At 37.9% G+C, this 17738-nt stretch overlaps 1 protein-coding gene across 1 annotated transcript in view; it reads right to left on the bottom strand.

The window, feature by feature from the left end:
- The window catches only part of LOC145982702 (uncharacterized protein CG3556-like), a gene marked incomplete at its 3' end in the record, with an annotated part of 219909 nt that overhangs the window by 16978 nt on the left and 185193 nt on the right, over window positions 1-17738 (bottom strand). The window contains exons 2-3 of the mRNA XM_083116070.1: window positions 13428-13650; window positions 7609-7712 (exon numbers count right to left, since the gene is read on the bottom strand). Coding sequence (XP_082972196.1) covers window positions 7609-7712; window positions 13428-13650 — 327 coding nt within the window. The remainder of the gene's footprint in view (window positions 1-7608; window positions 7713-13427; window positions 13651-17738) is intronic.

Raw genomic sequence — 17738 nt, 5'->3', positions numbered from 1 at the left:
GTAGGCATTCCTCGCCTGACGTCAGAACGCAAAGTTGTTCTCGCGTTGTGCGATCAGGGAGATCCTTTTCCCACTAACTCAATTACCCATAATTCCTTTGACATATTTGGTTTCAACTTGATTCGGTACGACGTGCTGTGTGATAGCAAATACTGCTTGAACACTTTATTATTTTGACGCTATTAATCATTATATATACACACCTATATATGGTAATTTTACACTGTGTTCATTTCCTGAACTATATTTTAATAGCCTAGGAATAAATGGAAGAGTACACACCTACAAAAAACACAATCGTATTCATCTGGACATGAACGTTTACACGGCTGCGTTGTATTCTGTGAGTATATTTTATTTCTTTATTTCTTGTTATAAATACCGACTTCACTGTCGATATTAAGCGTATATGTATGTACGTGTTCCACACAGTATGTTTTCTAAATACTTCTTCTGGGGAGTTGGGGTGGGGGGTTTGCAAAGTTTCAAGACAATTATGGTGAGTAAACCTGTCACAGACATGTCCGAACATGCCTTGAGTTTCGTTAGCACAGACTGTCTTATTCGAACGTGAACTGTATAAAAATGTGCAAGGGGAGTTTTCGCGTTTCTAATCCACAACAAGCTATGAAGGTTAAATGATATGTTTAGAAAGTTGAAACATTCGTGTTCCAGCTATTCCGAAAGCTGTGTACTTGTCTTTCTCATAAGCATTGTTACTTCGCACCTTGTCCCAACATTTTCAACACTTTTTTAAGGAAATAGCAGAACATAAAAACGCAAGTTGTATAATGATATTATAAAGACTTTCTTGTTCACAACGCTAATCCGCTCTCTATCATTTCTTAAGTTTAAAGAACTTGCAACGTTGTCTGTAAATGATTTTTTTGTGTGTATATTTCGCCAATCCGCTTTGCCCTTGCACAGAAATGAATGGTCCGAATGAGATATAAGAAATAGGTAGGTTAGAATAAACTTAACGAATTCACACCTTTTCATTGGTGAAGATGATAACTCGTAACTCACCTGTAATTAATGTTATCGTGTCCTAATCGCTTTCGTTGTACACAGATGTATCTTTTTGTGTTAAAGTGGTTTTGTCCTTGTACAAAAATGTGCTGATGAAAATCTACCTAACATTTACTGAAACCTTTGCAAGAAAATGTATTCGTTGGAATGAGAATGTGTTGATTATTTTGTAACGAATTCTAAGGAACTGAAATCGATGGTTGTTATTGCCTACTTATTGTGCTGGACTGAATTGAAAGTGCTTTTTGACGAGACTGCAAGCAAGATTGCCCGAGTAGCCATAACAAGGTAATGTATGAATGCTTTAGGTTTTAACCCTAGAACACTACCGTACATAAAATGTACTAATGCTTTGCTCTCAAATCTCTCCCCCCTCCCACCTCGCATCCACTCACCCCTCCGCCTAGCAGTGCCTCGGACATTCTGTCAGAAGTGAGACATCACTGTGGTAAGGAGACTGCAAGCGCTGATCGGCTTGATTTGGTTTGTTAGGTTGTGCACTGTACGTCAATTTTACGTATCTGTAGTAAAACGAGAAAGATCTTTCACGTAATTTTAACATTCGTAAATTCGATTTGGATAGTTAGATTTTGAAAATAAAAGTTTAGAAGCATGCACTATTTTCCTGTAAGATTTTAAAATTACATTCGTTCTTTATTTACAGCGTTATGAATATTATTATTGTTTGTTTTTCATTGTTCGAACTTTTCACCATAATTCTTAATGTACGTACAGGCTTGTCAATTAAGACATTCTCTTAAAATATTCTATGTTAAATAAAACCATGTTTATACATTTTAAAATGAAGAATAAAATTCCAATATAAGGAAAATAAACAAAATAATGTTAAAAAAGAACCGTCATTTTGTTTTCATGATGTAGAAGTTGTGCTAAAAATAGTTTCCTTCATGTACGTAAAATTTATGTAGCGCTACTTACACTGTAATATTGGAACATGATAGTGTTCTAGGGTTAAACCTAATCTGTTAAAAAATGAGGTCTTACAGCAGACAGTTTTTTTATACTTTCATTATTTTAATAGTCAACTTTACAGACATGATATACATGTTGTTATAATATCATAATCATCACTGCTTAGAATCGTTACACATGGCCAATATAAAATGATACTGATAGTATTGTTATAATTGATTCAGCATGATTCAGATCAACTTAACAGAAAATCAAAGTTTGTGAGTTTTGGGCAATTTCTCGAACATCCACCACTATGCTAATGATATTTTGTATAGTTTTCGTTTCATTGCATTCATGTCATTGTTTTTAATTTTTAGTTTGAGATCTGATAAGAGATAAATTTCGTAAAACGAATTTGTAGATGTTGGAAAAATCACTAAGTTCTTAACAGCTGGTGTTCTGAGAGTGTGTAACTAACAGGTCTGGAAAACAGTATCATGCACGGATGTGGGGTAGTGGGTCAAAAATAGAAGTAAAACACAAGTGATATCTGCATTTGCTCCAACTGAAGTTATTTACAATATTTTTGTTGAAAGGGAATTACATGTCAAGGAATGTAGATAGAATAATGTAAATACGAGCAAGTATTGATAAAAATTCCTGACGTATACTAGGAAATAATTATCGGTTACGTTGCAAGTGTAATTGGAGAGATAAATAAATTACCTTTAAAATTAGAGCGAAACTGAAATCCGAAAGGCTCATCATGTCAAATTTGCGTTCATATTGTCCAAGCTAACGTACTACAGTCCGTTTGATATGTGTAATTTATCTCGAGATGAGCAAGGCGTTTTGTTACCACTTCGTTTTAAAATGAGCATTTCAAAAATAAAATTGGGCTCTTCTGTACAGTCTACATAGCTAGCATTGAAATTGAAGGGGGCTAGCTAGAGAAAACTACTCCCCGTAAGGATTTTCTTTCCAGGTTTCGAATCTACCTTAAATTTTTGCCTTTTAGTTAGAGAACCCTGGTTCGATCCCCCCGTAAAGGCACATTGCACAATGGTTCGGATTCAATTTTGAACAGTTTGTCCATCTGATCAGCCTCTCTAAGCATAAAGTGTATTAAAACAAACTTTTACCAGGTTTTACATTTAAACACAACAGTTTTCCTAACCGCATTGCCACTATTAAAGGTATTTTAAAAATGTTCATCAATAATTTTCTGTCCTGTCTTAATTTCTAGGAGGAAAAATGACAATTACATGTATACCTACTAGCTTGCAACGGAAATCATATTTTTTAAAAAATCAAAATGAACTGCAGGTTTTTATAAATATACCTTAATACATTTATTTGCTATTATTATTGTTATGAAAACAATTAAATTCACTTTTATTAAATTATAATAATAATAGAAAGGTTATCATTTGTAATTAAGTACCTTATAAATAGTATTATCTACTTTTTCCCCTTGAAAATATGAGCACATTGTCGAAAACTTTAGTAATGTGGGTTACTGCAGACAGCTTTACTTTAAACAGGCAGAACAATACTGTTTTTTTACACAGTAACAGCCCCATAGATATTTTGGAGCCCTGGGCAGGATTGTGGTTTGGTCCATCTTCCATACCTTTCTTTTCATACATTACGTGACTATACTTGTATAACTTTGATACTTGACCTTTTTGGGCCACAATATGACCCTGAAATGACCTTTAAGGACAAAATATTTAGTGGTAACAACCATTTTCTCTTCTTAGCTGTTCTACTGTAATCTCAATGGCGTTAAAATATCACAAATAAATGGTTGTAACCAACGAAGGGGCGAATTTGACTACTTGATGGCTCTAGCCACCAACTACATAATTAATAGAAATAATAATCACAGTAATAATCAGTCTGCGAATTAAATTTCTTATTTTCTTGGAGGGAGGTGCCAACTCAGTGGCGTATTTGTGACCATCTCAGGATGTAGTTTTTTTGGGGGGGTATGCAAATTGGTATTTGTTACCGGTGAGTAAAGTAAACAATTGCCTTCCGGTTCGAGGTACCTTAGAACATTATTTCTAACACAGATCATTAAATCTTATGATAACATTTACATATATTTAATAGAAACAATATATTCACCTTCTAAGAAATCCGAAACTTGTGCACAAAAGTAGCTATCGAACTAGTATCACCCAAAATATGACCAAATTGCTATTGCCAAGTTCAAACACAAAGGTCCCAGGTTCGATCCCCGGCCGGTTCAAATCCGGTAACTTTTCTAACGATGGAAGCGGCCCCGGCGCCCACCCAGCGTCGAATAACATGGGTACCTGGGGGAAACCCTGGGGGGTAAAAGCGGTCAGGGGCGTGATGCTGATCACATCACCCCCACTCACGACCGGATCAAGAAAGTGTGGGGCGTTACCCCCACACCCCCTATACGCCTTCATGGCGTGGTGCTATGCACAGGGGAGCACTTTACCTTTTTTTAACCTTTTTTTAAGTTCAAACCCAATGTCCATTTTACCTACAATTTTGTTGTAAGTACTTTAATACATGCAAAATATCAGCACTATCTATGCCAAGTGGAAAACAGCTGCTGTTGTAATCACAAAAAATTTCAATTGTGTTTTCTTGCACAGTAAAGATTTGATCGAGTTGGAGTTTCAAGTCCACTTTATGCACAGTAAGGCCAATCGGGACTGGACCTACAGTTTTAAGTGGGATCCGAACCACTATGTTCCTCCACCGGGTATCGAACCCGGGACCCCTTGATTACAAGGCGGCGACGCTACCACTGCGCCATCGGGGAGGCCCTGCACAGTAAAGAAATGTTATCCTGTATCCTTTCAATTCCATTTCCTTTGAGGAGAATAAAACATCCCTGGGAGGGATAGAAATAATTTTATTTTCCCGGGAATATTTTATTGTGGGGGGAAAATCCCCGCCATACCCCCACACATAATTCAGTCAACAATGGATGTTTAAATTCACTGTCAATATTGTGCGATATGATTGCGAGGGTTTTCAGTTATTATCCACGTTGCGGGGGCGTCCGAATTGTTTAACTATTATATTTCATTCCACTTTTGTTGTCAACTGATATGATTGATTCCTCGTAATTATAATTCATACTAATTTCCTAAACGCCAAGTACAGAAAGATCACATGCAAATTCACCTCTAATCTGTACTACTCACCACATTTTCTCATTCATTATGACCGTGTGATTTGTCTACGTTCGAACCAGAACAAGATGGCTGTGTTAGTCTTTTAAATAGCACATCAATGTTTGCATACGTCATACCGCCTTGTGTGTCCTCAGTTTTCTGTATCGAGAACAACTAAGTTTTTTTTTCCCGAATGTTACTAATTTTCACGAATTCAAATTGAAATCAAGTAACCACACAACTGCAGTAATCGTCGTTGCCTGGCAGCTAAATATTGCATTGTCGCTTGGCAATTGCACACTACAAGTTTCTTTTCATTGTTGTGAGCAGTAAAGGAAGTCAGTTTCATGTTTCTACTGTTGCTTAACAATTGATGCATTGGCTGATAACAGAATGGACAACATCACTCAATAAGAAGATATTCATTAACAGTTTTGAACATATATAATAGTACCTGAACTTTACAACTTTGGCTAGAAATCGCAAAAATAGCCGGTGTGAGCCAAAAATAAACAAGAAGCATTGGCGGATTCAGCGAGAGGGATACGGGGGCGTCTGTCCCATCTAAAAGGGATGACTAAGCAGTGTTGAATATAGTCACTTTCCTCCCGGGGGGGGGGGTATTAAACTTTCCAGGGGGTGTTAAAAACATTACTAATATTTTTTTAATTTCCTCGTATCTCTAATACGTAGTTATATTAAGTGTAAATTTCGATGAGATTGCGCAAGACCATTCCTGTAAAAACTGTTGATTGATTAACAGTTAAATTACCTGTAAGACGTTGAAATTTGTTACAACTGTAGAAGCCTACATTACACCAACCTGCCGGTCTACACGTGTACACTTTGATTACTGCAAAAATTTTGTGTCTGATTACACAAGCGTGGCTACTTGTTTGATTGTTTGAGTTTATTTTATAATTCCACTTTATGCACAGAAAGGCTAATCGGGTCTGGACCTACAGTTTAAAGTGAGATCCAAACCACTATATGCCTCCACCGGGTGTTTTAAAAGGAGTTGGATTTACTGTCGACAATAATTAATTGAAGTTACTGCTGCATAATATGACAGGTCCGTACCCAGGTAAGGGGCCATTAGGACCATGCCCCCTCCCCTTGAATCATGAAACATTTAAATGCGAACCTATAAAAAGCTATGAAAATAACGTTGACAATTTGTAAAAATTTGAATGTTGTTCTTGCATAAATGAATGTGTTTGTTGTGTAGAAGTCTGTAGTCTGCAATATTGGGTAGTTTTAGTTTGATAATCATTGATGCAAGGCTGCCAGACGTCCGATTTAGCGATGTAGTCAGGACAGTCCATTAAGTTTTATCCCTGTTCCGACTTTTTCGAACGGTAGTCGTGATGCGAAAATGTATCTTTTTGTCAACTTGCATTTAGGCATGCTCTTTATTGTAATAATATTTTAATATTCAACATTTAATTTATATATTTTCTAAACATTGAATTATCATTACTTTTCAATGAGAAGAAAAAATATTAAAAAATTAAAGGAAATTTGAAAGCATTGTTAATTTGCCGAACTAAGAGAGAAACGCATTTAAAAAAAAGTCCTGTGTACGGACCTGACATAAGAATATTGCAATGTAGTAACTTAAGTAGAGAGATTATTACTTCTACTTCGATGTCATTATGTAGGTATTAAGTAAAACAGTAACACTTGAAGAATTCTAAAAATAATGATAGAAAGATGGGGGCAGACGGAAATATAGGGGGCGCTCGTTCGGTGAAAATGTTATCTTGAGCCACCCCTGGTGTCCTGACCTTTTTTAATGTATCGTGTATGTCCTTTGTAGGTCCATTTGCAATCTTGCACTTTAAACCTTTCTGAAAGGGCTCCCTTGGTGCACGATGGTCATATGTGTCGATTCACCCAATATTTTCACTCATTCATTAATTTTTTCGCAGTCTGTCGCTCTGCCGGCAGTTTTTTCAAGTGTAGAGTTTCCATGACACATAGCTATACCCTGTCCCAGCTAACTGTAGAGCAGGGCCGCGAATAGCGGCAGAGGAGGAGGAGTAAAATCGAGTGATGAAAACGCAGCGTTGCCAACCGTACGGTCCTGACCGTACATGTACGGAAACTTCTGCGTACGCTTGTCAAAATTTGCACTTGTTGTTTTATCCCTAATATTTCCCTAAGAAATTCTTAAACCAATCGTACGGACCTGGAGACATTGCGGTTCGTTTGCCATGTGCGTACGGTATTATCATTTTCCAAAGTTTGCAACACTGCCATGAGGAAATCGGGTATCTCCCGTCGCCCATTACACAATTCCGTTTCTCTCACTGTTCATTGGTAGAGCCGTCTCGCGTCACTTTTTGCGCAGAGACTTGTTCTCGTTAGCCTGGTCTACAGTTAGCTGGCACAGGGTATAGATGGTTAAAAATAAAAACCATTCCATGCTAAACATTGGAAAACATAACTATACAACAGTATGCTACATTAATATGCACACTAATCACTCATGACTTACCTACAAGGTCGTGATTATGAAATTTTCTTGGATCCCTGCAGATGGCGTCCAAGGCGAGAGTATACTGTGCTAGTCTTCCTACAGTTATAGGGGTTTCGTGATGCCTAAATTAAAATACAAGAAATGTAGAATATTTAACAAAATATTATGTTTATAACTTTCTATGAAATTGTATTTTGTAATGTGGATGATGTGTTTCTGAAACATACTTTACGAGCAATTTTCATAGAAATGCCTTTAAATTGACATTTTTCATTTAATAATACGTACTCCCTGAATGATAAGTGTTCTACTTGCACATGAAATATATTTGATTTTTTTTAATCTAATTTCCTAAACATTCAACTATTATTATTAGAGAAAATGTATTTCGTTTTGACTTTAGGAAAATATACTCCATCTTTTCAAATAGAATATCAGTAACAGATCGAAGGATTTTGCATCACAAAGAGAGAGAGAGAGAGTAAAAAAGTGTGCGATAATAATAATGTTCCAAGTGATGTTCCCATCGATTTCATTGTCGCCATGTTGAGCCACACAAGGGTTTCTCACATATGCCCTCAGATGGAGTCACATACCAAACAATTTCCACACTTCAAGTGCTGAAGAAAATATAATCAATAAACTTAAAACAAAGTGAACAAAAAAATGAAAAGAAAATATTGTGAATATTCATAATCTTGACAGGAACGGATTAATATTTGACAAATCCTTAGTAAAGAATTTAGAATATTATCACACTGTACATATTCTTACTATACAAATTTATTAGAACAACATGGGATGTGTGATATGAACCTTGAAAAATATCATATATTAGTGTTACGAATGGTAGACTAGAATTTGATGATGGTCAGTATTATGAACAACTTCCTACCAAGTTGATATCACCAACCACAATTGGTGTAAAACCACAAAATCGAATGTTGGTTAACAGTTAGCAATGGTGTACGAAGACTGTTAAAATGATGCTGGTGTAATACAACACTTAATCGAATACCAATGACCTTCATACATAGTATTGGTTGATGGCTACCAATGCTGTAACAAGGCACCAATAATGAACAAATAGTTCAAATTTTCACCACCAGGTGAAAATATGGCGTTGAAATAACAACCACCAGAAGTCGGACATGCAAAACATTAATTCTAGTCAGTTTCAATATGCGCACCACCAACGTGAATTACCGCTTTGGAAGCATAAAACAACTATGTCAATGATTCAGCAGTAGATCATTGTGTACCAGATTTCAGCGCCATATGTCCACCTGGTGGTGAAAAATTGAACTATATTTTTTTTTCTTCAGCATTCGCTTCCCAACGGTCCTCATAGCTTCGAACGGACTCCAGAGGGCCCTGGGTAGTGGAACATAGATTATAGCCACTTGGTACAACACCAATCCCAAAACTCAGACGCCCTGGGTAAACTGTTCACAGAGTGACTTTTGGAACACCCTGCATTAATACTCTGGAATTGGTGTGAAATTCAAATTCCCTACCGAGACACCTTCGTGCTTCGAAGCTCTGTGAGAACTTATCGACCACCCAGCGGGTAATCCGCGAGAAAGAAATTAGAGACTTTCCGGAACACGGCTGGGGAGGAGTTCCCCAGAAGTGGCCTCGGATGGGATCGACCTGTATGCGGAACTCCAATACAAAGGGCCGTAATGTGAGTTATGGGATTGCCATGACCGCTGCTCGTTTGTTCTCGTCGTTTGATTTGGAGAACTTTTAAGGGGGTCCTCCAATAGAAGTGGAAGGCGTTGCTGGAAATATTGGCGCGTCTTTTCTTCGGCGAGGAATTTTGGAAACTGCTGTTCCAGGAAATTGGTTTAGCACAAACAAAAGACCGCACTAAACTCTTGGTCTAAGTCTGCCGAATCGTCTTCGGCCGATCTCCGTGGCGAAGTGGTTAGCACAATGCGCTACGACCCCAGGGCAGGGTTGTTAAAGGTCCAGGAATGTTAAATAAATTCAATTCCGGTCCAGGGGAGAGAATATCAGCAAGCGTAAATGGGTTCTGGACCGTAAAGAACCTTTTTATCTGTGAAGAATTTCAATTCGGTCCAGGAACCTTTTTTCCGGATCAAGTTAAATACGGGCAAGGAAGCTTTATTCCGAATTAATACAAATTCGGTCCAAGCCTAGTATTGAAATGAAACAAAACGTAACTTGGACCGAATTTAAATAGTGCTAGAAAGAAGGTTCCGGTCCTGTTCCGGAACCCGATAGAACCCATTAGAATTTATGGGTTTTTGAACCTTTAACAACCCTGGTCCCGGGCTCGAATCCCGTCCTGGGCGTGGGTGATCTTTGTGAGTGAGTGTCCCTTCATCAATTTCATTATATCATCACTCATCGTCATCGTCGCGATTAGTCAAAGGTGGCAGAAAAGCGAAGTAAAACAAATCAAATCAATCAATCAATAGCCTTCGAAAATTCAGTTCCTGTCGAAAAAATTCGATGATATTACAAATACTAAAAAAAAAAAAATATTTTTCTTAGAATTCTTTCTAGAGCATTCATGTGAATCTTCGATGGCCTACCCGATGGCGTAGTGGTAACGTCGTCGCCTTGTAATCAAGGGGTCCTGGGTTCGATACCAGGTGGAGACACATAGTGGTTCGGATACCACTCTAAACTGTACGTCCAGTCTCGATTACCTTTTCTGTGCATAAAGTGAACTTAAAACAATCAATGTGAACCTTCGTGTCGTTCTCTTCGCTGTTGAAAGACAAGTTCTCCAAAGTTTTGTTATCATGGGTTCAAAGTCCACCATCATAAAATGTTGCCCGGTTTCCTTTTCATCACAGCGCTTGTAAATTGCATATAACACATACAGAATAAATCAATATTTTTGTTACGCTTTTCAAAGGCATTCTAGAGAAAAATCATTCTCCAGATGGGGTATTTTCTGACAATGTTTGTTGGCGCCCTATTCACATAACAGGTTTCATGATTATGTCGCGTCTTGCTGCTAGGAACGCGTAACTTAAATTGTGAGATCCAAAGAGGAGAGCGAAGTTTCCCATTATATACAGGGTGGCCCCACAAAAGGTAACCGGAACATAAGGCAACGAAAATTATTCGGTTACCTTTTTGGGCCACCCTGTATTTTCCAGAGCAGCAGCAGGATCCGGACTGCCAGATCTTCAAGCCTGTGCATTCGGAACTCGTCAATTACGGATGGAATCAAATCTGGGGAAAGCGCCTTGAAGTTTCTACTCCATGTAACGTAATATTTTCGATTGTACTCACTCTATATTTGTAGTCTGTATTATACATATAACAGACCCAAATTCAAATTTTGCATGTAATAAAGAGCCTTTGCCCATTCTAATAATGAGCCCGATAAGTTTGTAAGCGTTGCTTATTACTTTCTAGTATGGTGAGTGAAAGTTAGCTTAGAGTCAAAATAGATTCACAAGTCCTTTTCCGTTTTCGATGTTTTAAGACTTGTACAGGGTGGCCCAAAAAAGGTAACGAAAATTATTCGGTTACCTTTTTTGGGCCACCCTGTATTATGAATTTTATATTGAAAATTTAAGAGTGTTTAGACATTTAAAGACAGACCGTTGCCCAAGAACTACTCAAACAATTTGTCTTGCTGTAAACAAACACAGTCTTCAATACTTTTTATAATTTTGAAGAATTTTAGGTCGTCTGCATATAACAGTTTGTTAGAATTAAAACAAGTGTTCTGGTAAGTTATTTATTAATAGAAGAAATAGAAAAGGTCCTATTATGGACCCTTGAGGTACTCCGGAACCAATTCGACAATGTATCTAAGTGTTGCTACATTTTCAATTCAAAATCTCGAAGCCTCTTTCACTTATCGCGGTCACAAAATTGCTGTCTCCTCTTAGAAGATAAATTGAAGTAAAGTGAGATTAAACGACGGTTACATCAAAGCACAATACAAGCAACAGGGAGATTCCTTTTCCCTTTACGTGTTATTTAAAGAAAAGTCAAGAAGTAACAGCCAGGTAGTCGAGGAATCAATTAAAGGGAAGATTTTCCCTTTGGAACCTAAGGGATGTTCCCGACTTGTACCTTCCTCAAGCACCTTGGAAAGAAAATGGAAACATTTCAAAAGAAGCGGGATCTACAATTTACTCTAATGGGACGTCAGAGCATCGAGTCATTAAGGAAAGAGATTAAAAGTAGAAATTCATCCCTAGGGAACCGGCAAGGGAAAAGGGATTTTTTCATCCCTCTTCCCCCGCCCGTTATTAGCGACTTTTCTGTTTATTTCCAGAAGATTCCAATCAGGGAAGAGTTCCTGGAGCCAATTTAGTACAAACAAAAGCAATCGCAACTCAAAGAAACAGATGAACGTCGTCGTTCAGAGTGAAAACATCATTGGCAGTTCTGGAACACTCTTTCTCTCCCCTCCCCCTGAAAGCTCCTTTTAAACAAACCGACTCGTTCATGGGGTTCCTTAATTTTCTAGTCTGCATCCAATTTCCTGCAAGTGCCTGGTAATATTAAATTATTCTATATTCTGAAGATTAAGTACAAAGACTCATCATGAAACAGCAATCATGTTCCATCTTCAAAATGAACCTTGTCTTCACCTTTACGTGGCAGCTTTCGAAACTTCTCGAAAAAGTACAGCAGGATCTGTTAAGAAAACATCGTTACAAGATTGCACCACTCATACGTTAATACGAAGTGGCGCTGACAGATTTGAGCCGCCGCCATCTTGAAACAGGACGCCATCTTGATTTTCTAGCATTGGTCTCAGTATCTAGAGAACCGGTGGACCGATTTTCACAATGTTTTATTTTAAGTGAAGCTTAAGAAACGAAGCTTTTAATATTCCTATTATGTTTAAGAAATTATAAAGGAGATAAATGCTTCTTTGTTTTCTAAATATAAATGATAAAATTAGTAATTGTATTTACTCAAAATTGCATCGTTTCAGCGGAAAACATTTTCAATAAAGTTTCAAAGAATTTTAATACAGCATTAGATAATTTGAGGTATGAAATATGATATTTCCTTAGAAGTCAACACAGTTAATGTGGTATCTCTGAACTGATGAACGACCAAACTTAAGTTCGAGGGGTACAGAACAATCAGTACTGACTTCACGAACTGTATACAGCTAGAACTCAGCAGCAGAGCTTCACAAAAACTAGAACTAAGTTCCAGAGTTTCACAACGTCAGAACTAAGTTCTTTACACATGCAGCAGTTAAAACTACAGAGCTGACGAAAGTGGGCTTCCCTGATGGTGTAATGGTAACGTTGTTGCCTTGTACTTCGATACCTGTGGAGGCACAATGCACAGTGCTTCAGATCCCACTTTAGCTGGCATCTGTGACGGAGTGGTGGGCACACCGCGCTACGACACCAGTGGTTCCGGGTTCGAATTCCGGTCTGGGCATGGGTGTTCTTTGTGAGTGTTCCTTCATCAATTACATCATATCTTCACTCATCTTCATCTTCGCGATTAGTCAAAATTAGCAGAAAAGCGAAGCAACATAAAACAAATCAATGAATCAATCAGATCCTACTTTAAGCTGTAGGTCCAGTCCCGAATAGCCTATCTGTGTATAAAGTTGACTTACAACAACAATCAACCAATCAATCAAAATTTGACGAAAGTCAGAACCATGTTCTTTAATTGAACAACAGCACAACCAGAGCGAAGTTCAAGAACTTCACATCAACAGGGTTGAACGTCAGGGCTGAACCACAATGGTAAATTAGCTCCAAATGTTGTAAAGCAGTTAAAATTCAAATAAGAAATCACTTCTAAACTTCGATATGGAAGAAAATACCCTTAATAGCTGCAAAATATTGCAAACTCACCTCCAGAGCTGTAGAACAATTTCAAGCTCCATCTGCTTCCACGTGAGCTGGCTCTCCAGGTTGTCTGGGCTGAACCACGAGCTGTTGGCGAGCTGAAGGGCAAGGACTGCCCGGGGGGTATCTGTCCCCCACCCCCAGTCCTCACGGCGCTGCCTCATCAGCCAGTCCAGGGCCCGGTGGATTCCCAAATCGGCGGCCCCAATATGGGCTGGTGGTCGAACTTCTGAAAGGACAATAGAAATAATTAGAAAACTTCACGTTGCATATATATATATATATATATATATATATATACAATGTCACATTGTATTTATGTGTTACTCCTAAAGATCATGTTGAGGTTGAATGTTATGTAATGATTTGGACACTAAACTAGTGTTCTATCTATATAATGTGCTACTTAGAATATAAGTAGTATAAGTTCACAGAAACCGCTTTCGAGATATTTGGTCTAACAGTTTTCAGAAACAATTGTGAACCGGTTCAGCGATTCTGCAAGGTGCTGCCATCTAGAACCAAACAGCTCAACTATAGACTTATTTTACAACTTCCGTGAGATAGTATTGTTGTGGAGAATATATTCACAATTTATATAGCAAATATTTAATTTTTGTACTTTCACCACTTGTATTATGACCGCCTCGTAGGCTATGAACATACCAATAGGATGGATTCTTTTCTGAAACCCTTTCGTTTCTTTTTGCGACGTCTTAAATTGATAACCCTGTAAGTGAAATATCATATCGGACTACTTTTTAACTATACAGGGTGATTCAGGATCCCTATTACATTACACACTTCTATGGGATGTAGAGGGTACTTAGTAGACCAAGTTTTGATAAGGAACCCATGTCCTTGATCTACTAAGTCCCCTCTACCACCCCTAAAAGTGTGTAATAGGAATTCTGAATCACCCTGTATATTCGTACAAAGCTTTTATGTATTGTGTTATACAGAATGTCCAAAAAGCCATGGAACAGATTTTTCCGAGACTTAAGTTCAAGCACTTTTATAGTATCACTTGAGCATTACTTTGACGAGTCTCCTTTTTTGGACAACACTAGAGCAACCTTGCGTTCTGACGTCACCGGGGAATGCTTTTATTGTTAGTCTAAATGCCTAAGTTGTAGGTTAGCTAGGTTTAGACATAAATAACAACAGTGACGTGCAGTGACGTCGACACTTGGGGTAGCAATCAGTGGTGTGCTCAAGGAGATGTACGGTGTGGGTTATATCCCTCCCCCTTTAGGGCCCACTATTCGTAAAAAATAGAAAGTCAATAACAGGAAAATATTGCAAAATGATGAATGAGTACTAAAAAAGTACACGTAAACCCCAGCCCCATTTGAAAATAAAAGACGATTTGATTTCACCAATAAGCCAGAGATCCTGGGTCCGAATCTGGGCTTGGCCATGGGTATTCTTTGTGTGTATCCCTTCGTCAATTTTATTGTATCATCTTCGTGATTAGCCAAAAGTGGCGGAAAAGCGAAGTAAAATAAACCAAATCAAGCAATCAATCAATGATTTGATTTGATTTTTGTTATTTAGCGTCACTTTTTGTCACATTTGGTTAATTGCGAAGATGATACGATAAAATTAATGAAGGAACAAACACAAAGAACACCCATGCCAAGGCCGGGGTTCGAACCTGGAACTCCTGCTGTCCTAGCGCGCTGGGATAACCACTCCCCCACGTTTGATTGATTTGGTGGTTTAAGTCCACTTTATGCACAGAAACAAAGCAGATAACAAAACACACTTTTTTGTAGTTTCTTCAATAATATTCATTTGGCTTTTCGAGTTCTGAGATACATTTTTCATTCCAAATTATTTCATTATTCACTGCAGAGTACAACACATAGGAAAAGAATGCGCGCTTATCACGGGTTCGAATCCCGGCCTGAATTGTTCACATGAGCCCCCTTCATCAATTTCATCATATCATCCGTACTTTAGCGATAAATGTGGCAGAAAAGCGAAGTAAAATAAACCAAGCCAACAACAATATCGACGCACGTTCTCCTGCCCAAATAAATACATCCGTTAGAGGCCAAGATATTAGTATATTTGAATAAAACAATACTAAAACGAGAGCGAGAGAGAGAGCCTGAGCAAATATTTGTAACTTAATCATTATATATTCCATACTTTTTTTTTAAAAAAAGAAAAGAAAGAAAGAAAGCATAATATTATTATCTGCACATAACAAGTTCCCATTTCTTAAATAATACAACTACATCCCATATTATACATACATATTGTACAACGTGTAAAAATTTGTGGTGTAAATACAGAGAACATAAGTACTGCAGAAAATTTCCCGTAAGTTGTTTAGAGGATTTACAAAGAAATCTAAGGAGATAGACTGGGGGACCTGAATGCACGAACTTTCAACCATTGCAGCGAGGGGGCAAGGGAGGTAGAGGCAGAAATCTTCCCTTTTCCTTCGGGCGGACGTTTCTATACCTGAAACTGGTGAGGCGGAGGAAGAGCGAGCTGGGCCAGCTTTGCCCGCGTATCGCACCGATGGACGAGAAGCGCGTGGAAAAAGAAATGTTGCATATGAACTGTGGCTTAAACAAGACAATAAATATTGTGATTTGAAAATAGTTAGAGATGTGAGATTGATTGATCTATCTCTGCTAGACTAGCTACTCCTCAGTACACGTCAATGAATAATAAATTATTAGTGTATTATACTAATAGAACCAAACCTAACAACGTAGGCATTCCTTGTCTGACGTCAGGACTCAAGGTAGCTTTAATGTTGTGCGATAAGGGAGACCCTAATTTGAAAATGACACCTTTTTACCTAGAGATCGTTGCTCTGGAGAAATGGGCAGAAGATAAATCACTAATGTTTTTACCACACAAACGGCCATTAAGTTAGATCTCCAGATCCTAAATTTTCATAGCAGCAAAGTACTTTGAATAACTAATAAAGGTTTGGAAAATACACTTGGAGTAGTTGATGCGTGTAAGGGCTTCTATCGTTTGGCATTTCATTTGTTTTATCTGTTCAAAATGGGTTTTGAACAGAATTGTAATGTTCTGTTATTATTTTCTGTAATTTTTACAATATAAATATCAAATTTATTCTCTTGTAGTGTAGAAGCTGCCAGGCAAACTTAACCAGTGGCTGCGATTAGGGGGGGCAGTTGCCGCCCCTCACCTTTGGCCCCTTTTCTCCCTCTCTATGATAAACATTATCTACAAAGGACAAGTAAACTGTCCTTGCCATCCCAGTTTTGGAACCCAATCTCCGCCACTGCCCTGAACTAAAAGCAAATATTTCTATCTGTTAAAAAGTATTAATTCACACTTTTGCATTATGTGTTAAGTTCATCATATGTATAGGCTAGTTTTACAATCATGCACAAGAATTTCAGGATCTCCCAGATGTCGTACTACTAATATTGTCGCCTTATAACCAAAGGGTCTTGGTTCGATATGTGATGGTTCGGATCCCACTTTAAACTCTAGCTATGTCTAGTCGTGGTTAGCATATCTGTGCATAAAGTGGACTTAAAAGGTCGGTACCCTTGACCCTCTGTACCCCCTGGTGAACGTGAAATATCCTTGCATGGTTTATGAAGATTTTGTTGTTTGTGAACCTTTTCAGTTCATTTTAACTCTCGGAAAAGTGTTATTGTGAAGTAAAATACGTCTTTTGTCTTAGAATGTTACTTTACTGTGAAGTAGAACATCCCGAAGGCTTAGCGCAAGTGAATATAGCACCCAAACGACTTTCCACAACAGCAGCTTAGTTAGATTAGGACTGTTAGGTTTGGTACTGATATTTTCAGCGTGTTCTTTCGCTATTTTAGTGTACATAGAAACAGGTTTTAGTAACAAAAAGGTTCGAAAATACTCCGAAACTGCAGGTTTTAACTTACGTGGGCCATTTTTTGGGATCAAATATCTCCGTTATTTGTGCTTTCCTAACGCTGGAACCACTTTTACATTACGTAAAAACATTGAAATCTGTCGATTTATAAAACATCGACGTAATTTTCGAGTGGGTACAGTGGGTAAACGGCCCCAAAAGGTCAAACAAGAGCTTTCTGACACATGATAATATCCACTTCATAACTACATTCTTCTGGAAAGAAAATGGTGGGAACATAGTTTCCCTGGAGAGAAAAGATTTAAAACTTGCCCATACTTTCTGCAGGTGTACAAATCCAGGATCGTGGACTTCAAAAAATATAGAGCTCTGACTGTCCTCTTCACTACTTGGCTATACAAGACTATCCAGTACCAAAGAACACATCAACGTAACACCTCTTTGATGTACTTCACTTCGAA

This window comes from Lepisma saccharinum, unplaced genomic scaffold, assembly GCF_977018435.1.
Source record: "Lepisma saccharinum unplaced genomic scaffold, izLepSacc3.1 HAP1_SCAFFOLD_345, whole genome shotgun sequence".
Taxonomy (NCBI): domain Eukaryota; kingdom Metazoa; phylum Arthropoda; class Insecta; order Zygentoma; family Lepismatidae; genus Lepisma; species Lepisma saccharinum.
This window is presented reverse-complemented; position numbering and strand designations above follow the sequence as displayed.